General features: G+C 39.1%; 2 protein-coding genes across 2 annotated transcripts; both read left to right on the plus strand.

Moving 5' to 3' along the window:
* The first annotated feature begins 837 nt into the window (after positions 1-837).
* LOC144709629 (cinnamoyl-CoA reductase 1-like) lies at positions 838-2,964 on the plus strand. The gene is made up of 6 exons (XM_078583217.1): positions 838-1,114; positions 1,315-1,481; positions 1,738-1,920; positions 2,025-2,187; positions 2,404-2,596; positions 2,688-2,964. Exons 1-6 carry the CDS (start codon positions 1,000-1,002, stop codon positions 2,824-2,826), a joined length of 960 nt encoding a protein of 319 aa, XP_078439343.1. The 5' UTR covers positions 838-999; the 3' UTR covers positions 2,827-2,964.
* Positions 2,965-10,025: 7,061 nt separating this feature from the next.
* LOC144709753 (cinnamoyl-CoA reductase 2-like) lies at positions 10,026-12,815 on the plus strand. The gene is made up of 6 exons (XM_078583383.1): positions 10,026-10,184; positions 10,731-10,897; positions 11,206-11,391; positions 12,053-12,215; positions 12,287-12,476; positions 12,557-12,815. Exons 1-6 carry the CDS (start codon positions 10,070-10,072, stop codon positions 12,693-12,695), a joined length of 960 nt encoding a protein of 319 aa, XP_078439509.1. The 5' UTR covers positions 10,026-10,069; the 3' UTR covers positions 12,696-12,815.
* Positions 12,816-17,004: the final 4,189 nt, after the last annotated feature.

Consider the following 17,004-nt stretch of genomic DNA (forward strand, 5'->3'; position numbering starts at 1 on the left):
GGCATCCTTCTTGTTCTTATAAATGATCTTGGCATATCCTCTAGCCGGAGCTCGACGTATGCGATGCATAAATCATCATCTATGTCGTACAACTGAAGGAAGCACTCTAGGTAAGACTCCCAATCCATGTAGTCCTTTGGGTTTCGTGTACCCTCTTACACAAGTGCCCTGATCAGGACACTCTTCTAGATCATGGCATGGTGCGCCTCTCTTCACTCTCTATCATCGTCATCGTAGTGATGACGTGCACGCTGTTGTTGCCTGACGTCCTGTGGACCATAGAGTTCTCGGGGTTTGAGTACTAGTGCCTCTGGCAGAGCCTGGAAGGCTGGTTTGTTGGCATATCGGCAGTCCGTGGCGCAGGTGGCATCGGTGGGGCGTACTACCCATACTGGACTGGGGGCGCATATGGCACGAGGGTGTGGGTGCAACCAGAGGCAGGACAAGTGGCATTGGTGCACCATACGGGTTACACGACACGTAGGTCAGCGCTTGAAGATACGACAATGATGGTGCTGGGGATGCGCGAGGTGCCCCGTAATAGTCCTGGCAGCCGTATGGTGGCGCTTGAGTCGGGGCTTGGCCATACGGGGTCGAAGTCATCTGAGGGGCCGACGGGTAGTGAGGCTCCGCGCGTAAGGTGCGTTGTACGCGTCACACGCCTGGTACTGAATAGGGGTCGGCTCGTAAGGTCAGCTCTAGTAGTCATGGTGTGGTCCTTCTAGGCAGTAACCAGCTGGTGTGGGTGCTTCTTCTTAGGGTGGGAATCTTGACCTTGGATAATGATGCGGCCCGTATTGGTAGTAAATTAGTAATATTGGTCATCGTGGCATCACGGTGGACAATTTCAGTCGAGCGGTGGTGATCTGCGTCTCTACTGCCCCCATGATGTCTGTCGTTAGAGGTACAAAGAGGGTGACGAGCGTTAGAGATTGAGAGGTAGAGAGAGGAGCAGGCGATAGAGAGAAAAGGGCAAGCGAACACGAGAGAATCTGGGTCATGGCGGAGAGCAGGAGGGTTTGTGTGACAGGGGCTGGGGGCTACGTTGCCTCCTGGCTGGTAAAGCTGCTTCTTTCCAAGGGATTCATCGTTCATGGCACAGTCAGAGACCCAGGTTAGAATGAACCATCTGTTGAACTGTGTAACCCATGTTTCATTTTCAGTATGAAGATCACAGAGATTTCCTCGGTTGTCCATTCAATCGTTGAGAAGACTTGGACCAGTTGAAAGCTGTTTTTTTTTTCCAATTTTTTCATATTGTAATTCTTGGGGTTAAAGATGGTCATAGCTATTTTTTTTTTCTTGCCGCTTCAGATGATCCGAAGAACACCCACCTGCGGAAATTGGATAATGCGGAAAATCTTCATCTCTTTAAAGCAGACTTGCTCGATTACGAGTCTCTGTCAGCCGCCATTGCTGGATGCGAAGGGGTTTTCCATGTAGCTTGCCCTGTTCCTGTGCAGGACTTTGCTGACCCTGAGGTAAGATCACTTATCTAAATTTAACCTTTTGGGATTTCGGATTGCAGTTTTACTAGCAGATTTATTTAAGCAAAAAAGTCAACCTTTTGGGCTTGTAAATGTTATGATGATGATCAATGCCTTACTTTCACAATCTCCTGGTTACATCTTTCTTTCATCTGAAGTTTAGAAAAGTGGAGTACTTCCTCCAGTTAGAATGATGTAAATTATCAGATTCACAGGCTAAAATCGTCTTCTACTTTTCTTTTCTGTCCAGGTTGAGATGATTCCGCCAGCCGTTGATGGCACTCTTAATGTGCTCAAAGCATGCTCTAAAGGAGTAAGGCGGATTGTTTTGGTTTCATCCCTTGCTGCTGTGGGCTGGAATCTATCCTGGCCGTTGGATAAAGTAGTGGATGAGGATTGTTGGTCAGACAAGGAATTCTGCAAGAACGCCGGGGTACCTTTCCCCTCTGTCTCCCATAAATTTATTCAGATTGAGTAATGTGCTAGTCTTTTTATGCTAGAGCTCAAACCCATCATCATTGCATTTATATGATGCAGTTCTGGTATGCTTTCTCGAAGACTGTTTCAGAGGAGAAGGCAGTTGATTACTCCAAGTCAAATGGGCTAGATCTCGTCACGCTTTGCCCTTCTCTGGTTATTGGGCCACTTCTCCAGCCGACTATCAATGCGAGTATCGAGCAGTTCATTGAGTTTTTGAAAGGTTTCCTTCCCAAGTTATTGCTTCTATGACTCTAATGCACAACTATTTTCATATAATTTATTCAACTGACATTAACATTATTGGGCCATGTCATTTCTTTCTTTTTCAGTTTTTATTTTTTGAAGATCTGTCCTGAGCCATTGTGAATATATTCCTAGGATCGTTTATTTCCGTTAATTGCTACTTGGTTATGTAAGGTTCGACTGTTGAAAACAGGGAATAGAATATCATTGATGGCCCACGACGTACTGTTCTTGGTTGATGTTAGAGACGTTGCTGATGCACTTCTTCTAGTCTATGAGAAGTCAGAGGCAGGGGGAAGATACATTTGTCATTCATACTCCATGAAGATGACAGATTTTTGCGATAAATTGAAAAACCTATACCCAAACTTTCCTTACCCAAACTGGTAATTGCATTATTTGGTCACATACATGCTGTGAATATCTATATTTTCTTTTTTGGTCTCTAATGAGCTTTTGTGGATTATCTGGTTTCAGCACCAATGAGGAGAAACCACTTCGCCTGATCAGCTCTGAGAAGCTAATGCGACTAGGTTGGAAGCAGATACCACTTGAGGATTCAATCCAGGATACCGTTCAAGATTTCCTCAATAAAAATATCCTAAATGTTAATTAAAACTGGGGGCATCTCTACTTTGAATATTGTGTTAAGGACCTTTCTACCTCCAGTGAGGGATTCACTGGCTATGTTTCATGACGCAACCTAGAAGTCTTTCAAGTTCCATAAATGGAATTGATTCAGCTTTATTCTCAAGTTATTTTTAGTTAAGCTATTATCTCTATTTACTTTGAATTTTACTAGTATTGCTTCGTTTCAACCGCTGTTCGTTTCTGTTTTTTAATTTTCTTCTGAATAAATTAAAAAATCTCGATTTCAGAATAGGTTTCATCTATGTAAGGTGTGTCATTGATGAATGCTGAAGTAAGGAGCATGAGTGGTAAAGTTTGAGAAACAAGCAACGGAAACCTTAGCCTGTGAGTACATCATAGTGCACCACATGGATCACACAATAATGAGTGGAAAATTGTCATAATAACAAAAAATCAGGGAAGCGCAAACTAAGAATATGGTATTTAATCATCAGCGCAAACTCAGCGTGCCTGAACCTTTTTACGGATTGTATTTATCTAGTTTGGTGTCATTTATAACCTGTTTGTTTTCTTTTTTTTAGTGTGAAAGTTGAAATCTATTTTTTTTCCAAACTGACTGCCAATCACTATGCTCTCCGGGGTATCTGTAATTAATTTCCTCCTTGCCTTCATATCCATGTTAAGATATTCTCCATAAAACTTAATCGAATAATTTATTTCTCTGTTTTTGTATCACTATTTTTTTCCCTCATTCATTAGCTGGATTCTTATCCTATTGATACAATAGTCACCCCCCTTGTTTTTCCATATAAAATTGAAAGGAGCTAATCGTGAATCATATCATCTAGTGAGAAAATAATTTCTTGGGGAAAATAACGCTATTTAAGATTATGTTTATAGTTTGCACCAATTTTTATTCGTCAACTCTTGTTGGTAATGTTCAGGTCATCAAGATATCAAACTCTGTCGGTTCTCTCAAATATATTTCTGATATATAAGTGAAAAACTTGTACTCTGATACAATAAATCTTCTGATATTAATAAGTCCAAGATTATTAGAGATTACTACAAATGTCTAGTTTCTTATTCTTACTGGTATACCAAAATATCAGTTAATATCTCGTGGTTCCTTAAAGAAGACTTGCACTTTGTTCTAGTCATCTTATCCATAAGAGGACACACAGTCTCTCTCACCCTCTCTCTCCCTACATCTCCATAAACTATTTTATCTCCCTAGTTGAACTAGAGCAGTCCAAATTTTGACCATTGATTACTTAAATGCATAATTTGATGACTAATATGGCGTGTTTATAGTAGGTTATATTGTATTTATTATTTCACAAAAAGTGGTATTTAATGTCATCAAAATAAATAACACTTTTTATCGATGAAATAATAATGAGATACTTGAAATGGACATGAATGGAAGTACACGATACCACAGAAAGATCAATTTATTAAAATACTATGATTCAGAACTTAATGTTAAAAAAATATTATGATTCAGAACTTGAATTATGTGACTAATAAAGAAATAAAAAAAGTTAAATTGGATGCACTCGTAAAAGCATACCTCATCTATTGGATATTTTAGTTGTATAATGATGTCACATTGTTCACTTTTTAAGCAAACTAAATAGCCAATATTGTAAGTGCGCACATTGCTGATACCTAAGGGTTCAGAAATGGACATGAGTATGGTCTAATATATCTTCTTTGAGATAAACTTTGTTGCCTCAACATGGAAAAATTGCAAAATGATGTTAAAAGAAAACTGGTGTATTAACTTAGTACATTACATATATCTTCACTACATTATGAGATAAAATAGATTGAGTTTCTATTCGAGAAAACACTTCTTGATAATATATTAGTCAAATTAAAAAGAGTAATATAAATAAATATGGCAAAGAGTTAAGAAAAATAAAAGTTTAAGTAACTCTTGCTGTATTTTCTTCAATGGTCGGTTGAGATTCATTCGGGAGTACTGAATAAATCAACATAAGACTAAACCATTAGAAATAAAAGAAATGCACTTAAGGGATTGGCTGATTTTATTTGCCGTGAAATTAGGATGCCTTTAATTTTCATTTAGAAATTGAAATAAGTTTAAGCTCCTATTTTTGTTGTTTCTATGTGTATGCTCTAGAATGAACATTTCAAAACATTCCAGGGTTGATAAATGTGCTATAAATTTTTTAACAATTACCTAGATGAATCTAACTAACCGTAGGCCAGTTCAAGAAAATAGTTCACAATTACTGATCATAAATATTTTATTTGGGGATATTCTATTTTCTCTCGTTGATATTTGCTCAAAAGGTGAATAAAAAGTGCATGAAAAGTATAACATTTTTTGAATAAATGAAATGAACTTTAATTTATTTATAATTGAGATTAGGTTTGAATTGAAATTGAGAGGAAAGTGTCAGAATGTAATGATCTTATGTGATTGGAATGTAATGATTGAAATTTATCTAGATAAAGATTATTTTTCATAAATTAGATTTCATAAATTTCATAAGAATTTATGAATAGTTTTTAACTTTACTTAATTTTTAACTGTTTACTCCAAATTGAATTACTAAATTAGTTAATCCAAAAGTTTTACTTAGCAAGCAGCTAATAAATTCTTATCATGAAAGAATATTTATTATTATTCGTATGATATTGAATTTTAATGAATATTTGTAGTATTTGTGTCATTAGTAATCATTGAAATTCCCTTATCTTTAAAATCATATAACTTGAGTAACTTATTGATTTCTGTATCTCCAGATATTTAGGGACAATGGTAAACTGTAACTTTATACAGTCGTCTAGGTAAAAGAACTATACTAATAATGCTGGGCAGAAGTATTAATTTAGAACTTGTTGGCTATCAATCTAACAACATCTAGGATATGATTTTCTTCATATAATTTTTCCCCTTTTTAAAGTAGTTTATATTAAAAATCTATTGATCATTATCATATATCTAGATATTTTTTAGGCATAAAATTGCTATATAACAATAAATATTAAACGTCAAAATCAAATCAAAATGTAGCAAAGATAAAAATAGTTGTGGTATTATAATATGAAATTATGAGTTTTAACATCTTAATCATTGTGGATTTCATTCATCTATTTCAATTTGAATGTAGAAATATCATAGTTCTACAAAACTTGTAGGAAATGGTTAGATGTTAATTAACATTTTACTTTTCCCACCATTTATTTATATTTTCACATAATTTTAAACACACTAACTTTATCAGGATGCATAAGAAAGCATGTGTTTAGTGCATCCTTTCAAGATATATTAAAATGGTCACATGTTATCTTCTTAAAGCTATATTTTGATCCTTCATACATCATCATTGCCCCTTACCATCACGTGTTTTCCGTTTAGACCTCAGAAGGGGTAATTCTAAGTTATGATGAAAGCCTTTATACATTTCATTTTGTCTTGTTCCATCATCGGTTGCCACTAAGGCTTGGTTTAAGGCGCCAAAGTATGTGGCATTCCTGCACAAAGGCCTGGGTGCTAACCATGGGGACATGTCCGTGTGCTGAACTCACGATTTGGATACTGAGTTCTTCAGTGTGACACTACAACACGCACTACTGGTGGTGATGTCTGACCTTGATCTTTTAGGCCATTGCCCTAACGGTTCACGTCCCCATCAGTGCTCAAGCGTGGCGGATCAGGTGATGCCCGCGCGTAGTGGTCATGCAGGCTTCCAAGAGCGCGCACGCACGCGTGTGCGAGACACACAGGCTGGGCGGCAGCACCGCAGTTGGTCACGAGGTCGTGCGGCCATACCGCATGGCTGCGGACGCGGCGCGCACGCTGTGTGTGTAGGGCGCGGGGCAGAATACATTCCGCCACGAGACTAAGGCATCATTGCATAGTGAGCACTGAGACGATGCGGGCGCATAGCATCCAGCTTGAGGCACTGAGCTCAGCGGTGTTCGGGCAAACCATGTGCGACAGGTGTCAGCGTGGGTGCTAGTGGCGGGTGGAGCGTCAAGGCTTAGATGGGGTGGCAGATGGTCGAGCGTCATACCCTCAGGCGCGCGGTGTCTGGCCTAGGGGCACGTGTGTAACGGCGGGGCAGGCAGGCGCATGGAGCGGTGGGCCTCAAGGCGCAAGAGCAACACTACCAAGGCGAGCAGCGCCTCGTCTCGTTACTTCGGTATCTTCCCTCGTCTTCCCCCATGTAATGTCCATGACTACGATGTAACATCTTTAGGATATGAATGTAATGACCCTATTCATGTACGGGGTTACGTCCCCACCTTCTCTTCTAACCCCTTCTACGCAATCTTAAGCTATTACGAAGACTTCCGTAGCAAAAAATCAAGGCTGCTCAGTGTTCTGCTCCAAGCACTGAGGCCAGCACACGTCAAGTTCGAGCATTGTTCCTAGCTCAGGATTTGACCGCATGACAATTGGGGATAGATGGCTGTCCCTCATCTGTTCTGTCCCACACCAATCCATTTCACCCCATTTCTGAGAGCCAATGATATACTCTAGGTTTACAACCATCTTTCGTTTGCTCAGTCGCCATTTTAGACAGATCATTTTAACTCTCAAATGGCAATGTACCAAAAACGTGAGATACGGTGACTGATGACTGACCGAAAGGCCATCCACTATCTGTCATCTGTCCTTAAGCCTAGAGACTAGTACGGTTCATCATTCTGGACTGAGGACCGGTCAGACTAGACCGTATTGCGACCGTTGGTCCGCCATTTCAAGGTGGATGAGTTGGTGATGTAACACGAAGGACGCCAGATCGAATGGCTTGTGTTGCACCATAGGGAGCGTGGGGCAGTCATGTTAGGCAGCAGAGATGAATAATGCTAGTGAAATGCAAATGATAATACGACAATGAAATCAATGAGAAGTATAAAACCCGGCATCGACGGACGCCGACTTCCACTAGGTCACAATAAGCAGGACCTGGGAATGCCACTAGGCTCCCGATGACCCATGTGATGGGTCGAAGGCCGACAGCACGAGCATGGAAACTGCTGCCATCGCATGCACCTTCAACAATCCAACCAAGGTCATACCAATAGAAACCTATCCGCTGAATGTTATTCCTATCTATCACTACCCTAACCCCGGCGGTGGAAAAACGTTCAGAGGCACTAAAAGAAATAATATAACGTCAAAAGGGTAATTATGAGTCTACTTGCAAACACGGAGTCAAGTCAGCTATGACCGTAGTGATGAGAAGTGATGTGGGACCCATCAAAGAGGGTGCAGGGCGTTGGGCCGAGCGAAGGTGCTGATACATAGGGGTGCGATAGTCCTTGTGCAAGCGATTGTGTAAACAATGGCCTCACCAGTAGCGGTGTTCTATAGGGCGACACGTGACTCAACATCAGTAGTAGGCGCGATTGTGGCACGAGTAGGTGCGATGGCGCAGGTAGGCACCGTGATGCGGGAAGGCACGACAGCGCAGTGGTGGGCGCAACGGCGGGCGTGGCGGCGGACGCAACATCGGGCATGGCAGTGGGCGCAGTTGTGGACGTGACGACGGGGCTCAACAGCATGTATGGTGGCAGCTGCAAGCAGGCTGGCCGCAGTCAAAGCAGAAGGCAGCCGCGGGTCAGCGACCACGAGCGACAACCGCGGACGGCGCCACGGCTAGCGGCCGCGAGGCCGGCAGCTGCGGGCAAGGTCCCGGCTGGCGGCGGTGAGGGCAGCAGCCGCGAAAGGGGCCGCGGCTGATGGCTGGAAGGGCGACGGCCGCAGACGGCGAGCGGGACGGGGCTGCAGCCGCAAGCAAGTGCGACGGGGGCGGCGGACAAGGACGCGGCGGCAGCAGCAATGATGTCGGCCAAGTTAGGGTTTTCAGATTTTTTCCAAAATATCAATGGCATTTTTGTAAATATTGGGAAATCTAAAAATAACTAAGAAAACACCTAAGTAATGAAAAAAACTTCCAAGGGATCACATTTTTTTCTCAAAATTCTTCTTCCTTCCGATCGGTACCTCCCCCCCTCTTATAGGGGGGTAAATATGTGCTTTGCCCCTTAGAAATAAAGGGGAGAAGGCCCAAATAAAGGACCCTAGGGGCCCCTAATAGGAGAGAGGCCCACAAACAGCCCCACACACGGGCTCACACACGCACAAACATGTAGGTCCGCTCAGCGGCCCTAGCACATGCGAACAAACACACACAAACACATACACGACCCACATACAAGGCCTACAAAGCAAGGAAAAATAAGCGAAAGATAATGTCTAACCTCCAGGGTGCATTGACTAGGCCGAGTACTTTGAAGGTTGGATCTCATGCGCCAGCCCTCACTCGACGAACTGGTTGAGACCGGGTCTTCGAAGCTAGATGGTCCCCCATCAGCCGGTCAGTCTAGATCCAATCTGAGAGTCAACTTGGACCAGGAACAGACTTGGCCAAACCCCCCTCCTTGTTCGCACCGGCTGGCCCCTCCCCTTCTCTCCTTCATCGTACAGTACACCCTGCGCCCTCTCTTCCCATTTCTTCCCTCCTTTCTCTCTCCCCATCTCCCCCTCTCTTCCCTTCTTCTTTCCTCATTTTCTTCTATATTTTCCTTTTCTCCTCTTCCTATTTCATTTGTTTATTTTCTTTTTCCACTAATTTGATTCTCCCTTTCTTATTCTTTTATTAAACTTTTCATCGTCCATTATTTTTTCTCTTTCTTGAATTATTCTTCTTTGTTATTAATATTTTCATTGTCCATTCTTCTTATTTTCATATTTGATTCTTCTTCTATTTTCATCTTCTCTTCTTTTTTTTTTTTATCCTTCTCCTATTCTTCCTCTCTTACTGTTCTACTATTTTTCATCTTCTTTTATTCATCCTCTGCTCTTCATTCCTCCTTTTTTATCTTCTTTTCATCTTACTTTCTCTTCTTTCTCCATGCCATTCAACCTGAGACCAGACAAGACCAGACCTGCACAATGCAGAAGTTTGGATAAGGTTTAAGTCCGTCAACCGGACAGCACTTTTATTTTCATCTTTTTCATATTATCTTCTTTTATTCATCCTCTGTTCTTCTTTCCTTTTTTATCTTCCTTTCATTTTATTTTCTCTTCTTTCTCCATGCCATTCAAATCACAGTGATCCTAAAAACTGGGTCAAACCCTAGATATTAGTTCACAAATTACAGTCAGTCCCTCTCAGTTACGTCATCCGTCCCGTCTGTTCTGTTCCTTCATCCGTCGTCCTCCTTCGAAGCTTATTTGCACACATTGGGGTGAGGAGAGTAGTTAGAAGAGTGCTGTAATGGCAGGAGAGAAGAGGGTCTGCGTGACCGGCGCTGGCGGCTTCGCGGCCTCGTGGCTAGTTAAGCTTCTTCTCTCCAAAGGGTTCGTCGTCCATGGAACAGTCAGAGACCCGAGTATGGATTCCTCCTCCATTCTTTTTTGGGTAGAATTTGATGTTGAACCCGAGTTCTGTTCGCTATTTTTTGCTTAGAATTTGATAAAATTTATTGGAATTGATGAAGCTTGTTTGAAGAAATTTATTCCGCATTTCCGTTTCATGTTGAGATGAGGGATTACTGAATTAGTCGATTTTTCCGCTTTTTTTAACCTGCCCGTCTGCTTATTCAGTGATTATTCCTCGGTCCACTCTCACCGTGTTTGTGTGAGCGGCGAAATCGCGGTCGCCCACGATGTTGACTTCAAATTTTTTTCTCAAATTCTGGATTTTTTGGGAGATTCCCGTTAGATTTGCTGGAATCATTGAAGCTTGTTTGAGGAAACTTATTAGACTCATCCACTTGCCCGTATGGGAAGCCCTGTGGAATGAGGATTTCTTCAATCATATTTTCTTTTTTCCTTCTTTTCTTTTTGGAATTTTAGTCCTAAAACAGTCTGCATAATACAACTTGTGGTCAGATCACCGAACTCTGATGTGTGGAAAAATCATGAAATTTCTCCAGGTGACCCCAAAAATGCCCACTTGAAAAATCTTGAAAATGCTGAGAATCTTAAGCTCTTCAAGGCGGATCTTCTTGATTACTATTCTTTGATGTCTGCCATTGATGGATGTGAAGGAGTTTTTCATACTGCGTGCCCGGTTCCTCCAGGTCAAGTGAAAAATCCAGAGGTACGATCTATGCAAATCTATATATATCCAAATCAGTCTTCCATCCTATCGTTTCATGTTTGCGTAATTTTTAATTCTTGTCCTGTAACCCGTTTTCTGATTTCATCTTTTTTGACAGCTCATTTTTAGGTTATCTATCAGTCTGTTTATCTTTTTATAAACCTTTCTCATACTCTCTTTCTCTCTCTTGATTTCTTCTTAAATCTCCTCATTAATTAGTCTCATTTTAAGGGCGCTTATCATTCCTGGTTCAAGTATTTTAAATGATTAAAATTTAAGCTATCCAAAATGTTGAATGTTATTTTCAGGTCGAAATGATTGCACCTGCTCTGGATGGAACATTGAACGTTCTCAAAGCATGTAGTGAGGCAAAAGTTAAGCGTTTTGTTATGGTCTCATCTGTCGTGGCTGTTTATATGGACCCAGATTCTCATTCTGGTCGGGTATTGGATGAGAGAGATTGGTCCAGCGAGGAGTACTGCAAATCAACTGGGGTAATCTCTCTCTCTCTCTCTCTCTCTCTCTCTCTCTCTCTCTCTCTCTCTCTCTCACTCTCTCTCTCTATCTATCTATTTATCTCTCTATCTCTATCTATCTATCTATCTATCTCTCTATCTCTCTATCTATCTATCCATCTATCTATCTCTCCATCTATCTATCTCTCCATCTCTCTCTATATCTCTCTATCGTTCTATTCATGCTTTATCTTTCTTCTTTCTTTCTATCTACATATATAAGAGTTCTATACTTTCACCTGTGTGCCCTAATATAATTTATTGCAATTATGTCAGAAGTTATATTTACCCTTTGAGATCTATCAGTTATGATTTTTTCAGTTTTATTAATTTGCAAGCAAGTCAATTTTTCATTTATAGTCATCTCTCTTTCCATATTTATAGAAAATATGCTTCCGACAGTGTACCCTAATATAATTTCATATAATTTTCTCTAATGATCTATTAAACCGGTTACATCTATCCAACATGTTTATTTTCAGTTGTCTATTTTCAAACAAGTCAGATCAAATATTTACAGTCGTCTACCTTGCTTATAACGTGTTTTTTCATTTTTTACCCCTTTGCCGGTAAAGTTTCTACATTTCATTTTGTGCTTTGGGAATTGAGAGACCATAACAAAGTTTCAGCTATTCTGCAGAACTGGTACTGCTATTCCAAAACAATAGCAGAAAAAAAGGCCTTCGAGTATGCCAAGGAAAGGGGATTACACTTGGTGACAATCTGCCCAGCACTGATCATCGGCCCTCTGCTTCAGCCAACAATCAACGCAAGCAGTTTACTTATCATCCGGACAATAAATGGTTCATCCCCCAACACGACATCCTCCCTGGTTTTCAAAGAAAAATCTGATAATTTATGAATTAATATATAGGAGAACGAGAAACAGCGATGAGCAGGATGGAGATGTTCATTGATGTCAGGGATCTCGCTGATGCAATGCTCCTGATTTACGAGAAGACCGAAGCCAAGGGTAGATACATATGCTCGTCTTTTTCGATGAGAACTAAGGATTTTGTGGATAAGTTGAAGAGTATGTACCCAAATTTCAAGTACCCAAAGAGGTAAGAATCCACTTCTTGAAGTGTGTGAGATTAAGTTCTTTTGTTTCTTATAAATGAGGTGATATTGCTTGTTGTTTCAGCTTCACCGGGGTTGGTAATGAAAGTAATTTGAGCTCTGAGAAGCTGAAGCAGTTGGGATGGGTGGCGAGGACACTAGAAGAGACCATCAGTGATACGGTTGAACACCTGTTGGAAAATGGGATTGTGAAGATGAATTAATGCACTCAATCTACCTCTGCTGCTTCTGATGTGGAATGCAAAATCCATCTATTGTAGTACATGTATAGGAAACTGATATGAGTCGCTTCTTCTCCAAGAATTACCAAAGAAAGAAAATAAGACTCATCCAATAAGGAGACTTGGAAGATACAAATAAAGGGGGGGAGACCAGAGAAAAGGGTATTGAAAGTAATTCTCAAGAATCAGTTGCAGGCTGCAACTGGAGGCAGGGGAGCAGGAGCTGGCCTGCAATCCAGACAAGGCAGCTCATCTTCCCGATTTCGTGTTATATCTCGTTGTGGTCTTCACCGCATACTAGGAATTAATTCATCAACTTCTATTCCCGTAGAAACATTGCATAATAAAAACACATCATGTGAGGATCCGTATGTTGTTATGTTCAAGGAACCTGCAGTTGAAGAGTCTAATTTCTCGGACTCTTCAACTGCCAATACTCTCAACATCTACATCTACAAATATCTCACCATTTTTTACTCCATCTTCTGTAGAAGTCAAATCTAACTCCCTGAAAAATGTATATCCTGAATTAATGCCTACATGGTATCATTATGAAAACCAAACCTCTTCATAATATTTACCAACTGGCAGACAAACTAACTAATGAACACTATGATAATCAGCACACTAAAACTCTCAATATTTGTTCCTTTCGACATCCTCTACCCCAATATTTTACTTCCAATATTGCTGCAATAGTCAAACCTACCTTTTTCTCTGATGCATCCCAGCATCAGCATTGGATGCAAGCAATTGATTGTGAATATCGAGCCTTAATGTCTAATAAAACTTGGGCATTGGTACCGCAAAATTCAAATTTCCATATCATTGGTTGTAAATGGGTATAAAAATTGAAAAAAAATGTTCTGGATATATAGGCAAGTACAAGGCACATCTAGTTGCAAAGGGATACCACCAGCAAAAGTGGTTTGATTTTAATGAGACTTTAGTTCACTCATTAAGCATACAATCATTTGTTTATTGCTATATCTAGAAATAAGTAGCGGTTGGAATATACATCAATTAGACAAATCCAATGCATTTCTACATGGAGATTTAAACAAATTAATCTATATGGAACAACCCGCAGGATTTCCAGATAAGTTGCTCCCAAATCATGTATATTTGTTCTAAAAATTGCTCTGTGGACTTAAACAGTCCCCCAGAGCATGGTTTACTAAACTTACAGTGTTCCTTGCATCACTCAGATTTATCGGATCTAAACTGGCACTTCGTTATTTCTCAAACTGCAAAATGAACCTATTTTTATCCCAAGATATGTGGATGACATTCTCATTCTATGTCCAAATAAGACTGAAATTTCAAGCATTGTGAACCTTTTAAACTCCGAATTTGTTATTAAAGATTTAGGACCTGCCCATAATTTTCTTGGAATTAAATTTATCAGACGTGAAAAAGGTTATATCTTGTCACAATCATTTAAAAAAACGTCTGTACATGGAACAATGTAAGTGCGCATCTGCACCATGTGCTGTCTCTTCATCTGTATCTAATGAAATTTCTTACAAGGATGACACATTGTGTCAACAAATAGTGGGATCCCTTCAGTAGCTCACCCTAACTCGGCCATATATTGCCTTTATTGTAAATAAATAATGTCAGAAGATGCATTAACCTACCAACTGTGATTGGCAAGCTCTAAAGCATCTTCTGCGATATTTAAGGGGCAGTATTTTATGTGGATTACTTATTCGTAAAGATTCATCTTTCACGGTCAATGCCTTTAGTGATGCAGATTGGGCAAGTGATAGTGTGGATAGACGTTCAATTTGTGCCTTCTTACTTTATATGGGTAAAAATCTAGTCTGGTGGAGCTCGAAGAAACAGCCAATTTTGGTCCGTTCAAGTACAGAAGCAGAATACAAAGCCTTGGCAAACTGCGCATCAGAGATCCTTTGGATATAGTCACTCTTGAGAAAAATTCAAGAATATAAAGCAAGCCGTCATGTATTATGGTGTGACAACATTGGTGTGATGTATCTTGCAGCCAATCATGTATTCCATGCTCAAAAAAGCATATCAAGATTGATTTTTACTTTGTGCAGGAGCAATTAGCCGACAAGAACATCCACATCAGGTTTATCAAGAGTGAAGAACAGCTTGCCAATGTGCGGTGCCAAAAACAAGATTTACAATGTTGAGAGAGAATCTCAACATCTTCAATTATCCATCGTTGAGCATGATGGGCAGTGATAACAAGGTTAGAAACTCGGCACCATGTCAGCATCACTCTCAGCATTTGTATGAAAGATGATCTAGTAAAATTGGGACACGTACCGTATACTCGTTATGAGAAACTTGCAGCTAGGATGAAATGTAGGAACAAAGATGGTTAGGATGAGATATAGATGGGTAAAGATATAGTGTCTAGGATTAAATATAGCTAGGTAAAGATGTAGCGACTAGGATTAAATGCAAACCGTTGAGGATCCAACACACGACATTCTTCTTAACCTAGCTGTTATAGCTTGTTATAACAGCTATGATTAAGTTGTAGAAACTAACTAAGATTAACATTATTAGCTACTAGGATAAATAGCAACCAATTGTATTGATGATTTTATGCATTAACAACGATCTCTCTATCTCACTATCTTGGGTGTTCTCTCTCTCCGCTCCACTTTTTCCTTCTTGTTCTTGAGAAAGATCATGAATCCTGTCAGAGATTGACATTGCTGGTTTCACAAACTGGACGAAACCCGCAACATGCCACCCAGTGGCCAAGTCACAACCTAGAGTCTTCCAAATCTCGTGTAAGACAGAGAATGGAATCTGGTTCTCAAATCTCGATCAAGAATAAGTCACTGTGGTTGTCATCAAATTTCCAGACCGTCAAATAAGCGCATGAACCAGGTTCAGCTTCTTGCCAGCATTCTGCACAGGAACCAGGTTCAGGTTCACTTATGTTTCAGCATGTTCCAGAAAATCCACTTAATCTAGGTCCAAATCAAATATCATTTACAAATATAGTTGATCTTTATTATCTTGAAACTTTTCCAAAGAATTATGTGAACATGTCACATATTATAACTTACTAGAAATTTAGACTTTTAAAAAAGCAATAGTTAAATTTAAATATTATAATCATATTTAAATTCATTTATTGTAACACATTGATGATGATATTTAATCTACCTTCAGAAGTATAATTACACCAACATAAGCTTAGAAAAAATCTGTTCCAACATGAATTTATGTCCAAACACACTTGCAATCCCTAAGGCATCATCCAATCCGCCAAAGCAAAAAAACATGGGTGTTTGAGTACTTCGTGAATAAAAAAGTTATTAAGAGTTAGAATAAAAGTGCAACAACCCCAATACATGATACTGATGGGAATAAGTTAATACCATTATTAATGTCTGATTTATTTTACTTAATTTAGTTATTACGTTTTTATAAATATCAATTTATTAATTTTCCAGTCAATATTAAAGACAAGATAATAGATTGATATCTTATCTTTTACGGAATAATAATATTCATGTTATATAATAACTATAAATAGGAATAATATTTAAAAAAACAAATATAATCCTTAAAATGCAATTTTTTTACCATGCATATTTTTCCTCAAAATGCTCATGATTTTCCACGTATTGGGCTGCATCCATTAGTGTTTTCTGATTTTAGATTATATTCTTTTTCTCATTTCAAACATTTTTTGTATTTTAAAAGTGAATTATGATAAAAAGGACAATACATTTTTTCAAATTCTTATTAGTTCAATGACTCAAGGGTGCACAGACATATTCTGACTCAAGTTACATTAATTGTTTCAGGAGGCACATACTTTAAGATAAAACTTTAGCATGTGTAGAATATATTTAGTGAATAAAAAAACACTTAAAAGTATTGGGTTTTCTATAAGAATGTAAAATGGTTTTGGAATATGTTGCAACATATTTTAATAAATATCAATCAATATAATTGTCACAAAATATTTGAATACAAATAATATTTTTCTTACTATTAAAATGAGTTATTAATGCAATATATGTCAGTGAATCCAATAGTATCAACATAAGATAGACCAGATGGCAATATCTTTATAAAAATATATTTGATCATTTTAATATTGACAGTATCCCAAAGATTATGTTAAAATTTCAAATAATATAAGTTACTAGAACGATATACTTTGAACCAATTGAACCCAAACTGTGGGTGAAGTTATATTAGTGTCTGTAGTTTATTTCCTACCCTAAAAGTTGCCAAAAATCGTTAATACTCTTTTAATTAGAATAAAATTATCTCAAATATAATAACT

The sequence above is a fragment of the Wolffia australiana genome, chromosome 11, assembly GCF_029677425.1.
Source record: "Wolffia australiana isolate 7733 chromosome 11, ASM2967742v1".
NCBI lineage: Eukaryota > Viridiplantae > Streptophyta > Magnoliopsida > Alismatales > Araceae > Wolffia > Wolffia australiana.

Excerpts from the sequence above, each read along its gene's own strand:
- LOC144709753 (XM_078583383.1), top strand. The coding sequence starts at position 10,070 with ATGGCAGGAGAGAAGAGGGTCTGCGTGACCGGCGCTGGCGGCTTCGCG. Across the intron at positions 10,898-11,205 it reads GTCAAGTGAAAAATCCAGAG|GTCGAAATGATTGCACCTGC; the intron begins GTACGATCTATG and ends TGTTATTTTCAG. Across the intron at positions 12,477-12,556 it reads AATTTCAAGTACCCAAAGAG|CTTCACCGGGGTTGGTAATG; the intron begins GTAAGAATCCAC and ends TTGTTGTTTCAG.
- LOC144709629 (XM_078583217.1), top strand. The coding sequence starts at position 1,000 with ATGGCGGAGAGCAGGAGGGTTTGTGTGACAGGGGCTGGGGGCTACGTT. Across the intron at positions 1,115-1,314 it reads TGGCACAGTCAGAGACCCAG|ATGATCCGAAGAACACCCAC; the intron begins GTTAGAATGAAC and ends TTGCCGCTTCAG. Across the intron at positions 1,921-2,024 it reads AATTCTGCAAGAACGCCGGG|TTCTGGTATGCTTTCTCGAA; the intron begins GTACCTTTCCCC and ends TATATGATGCAG.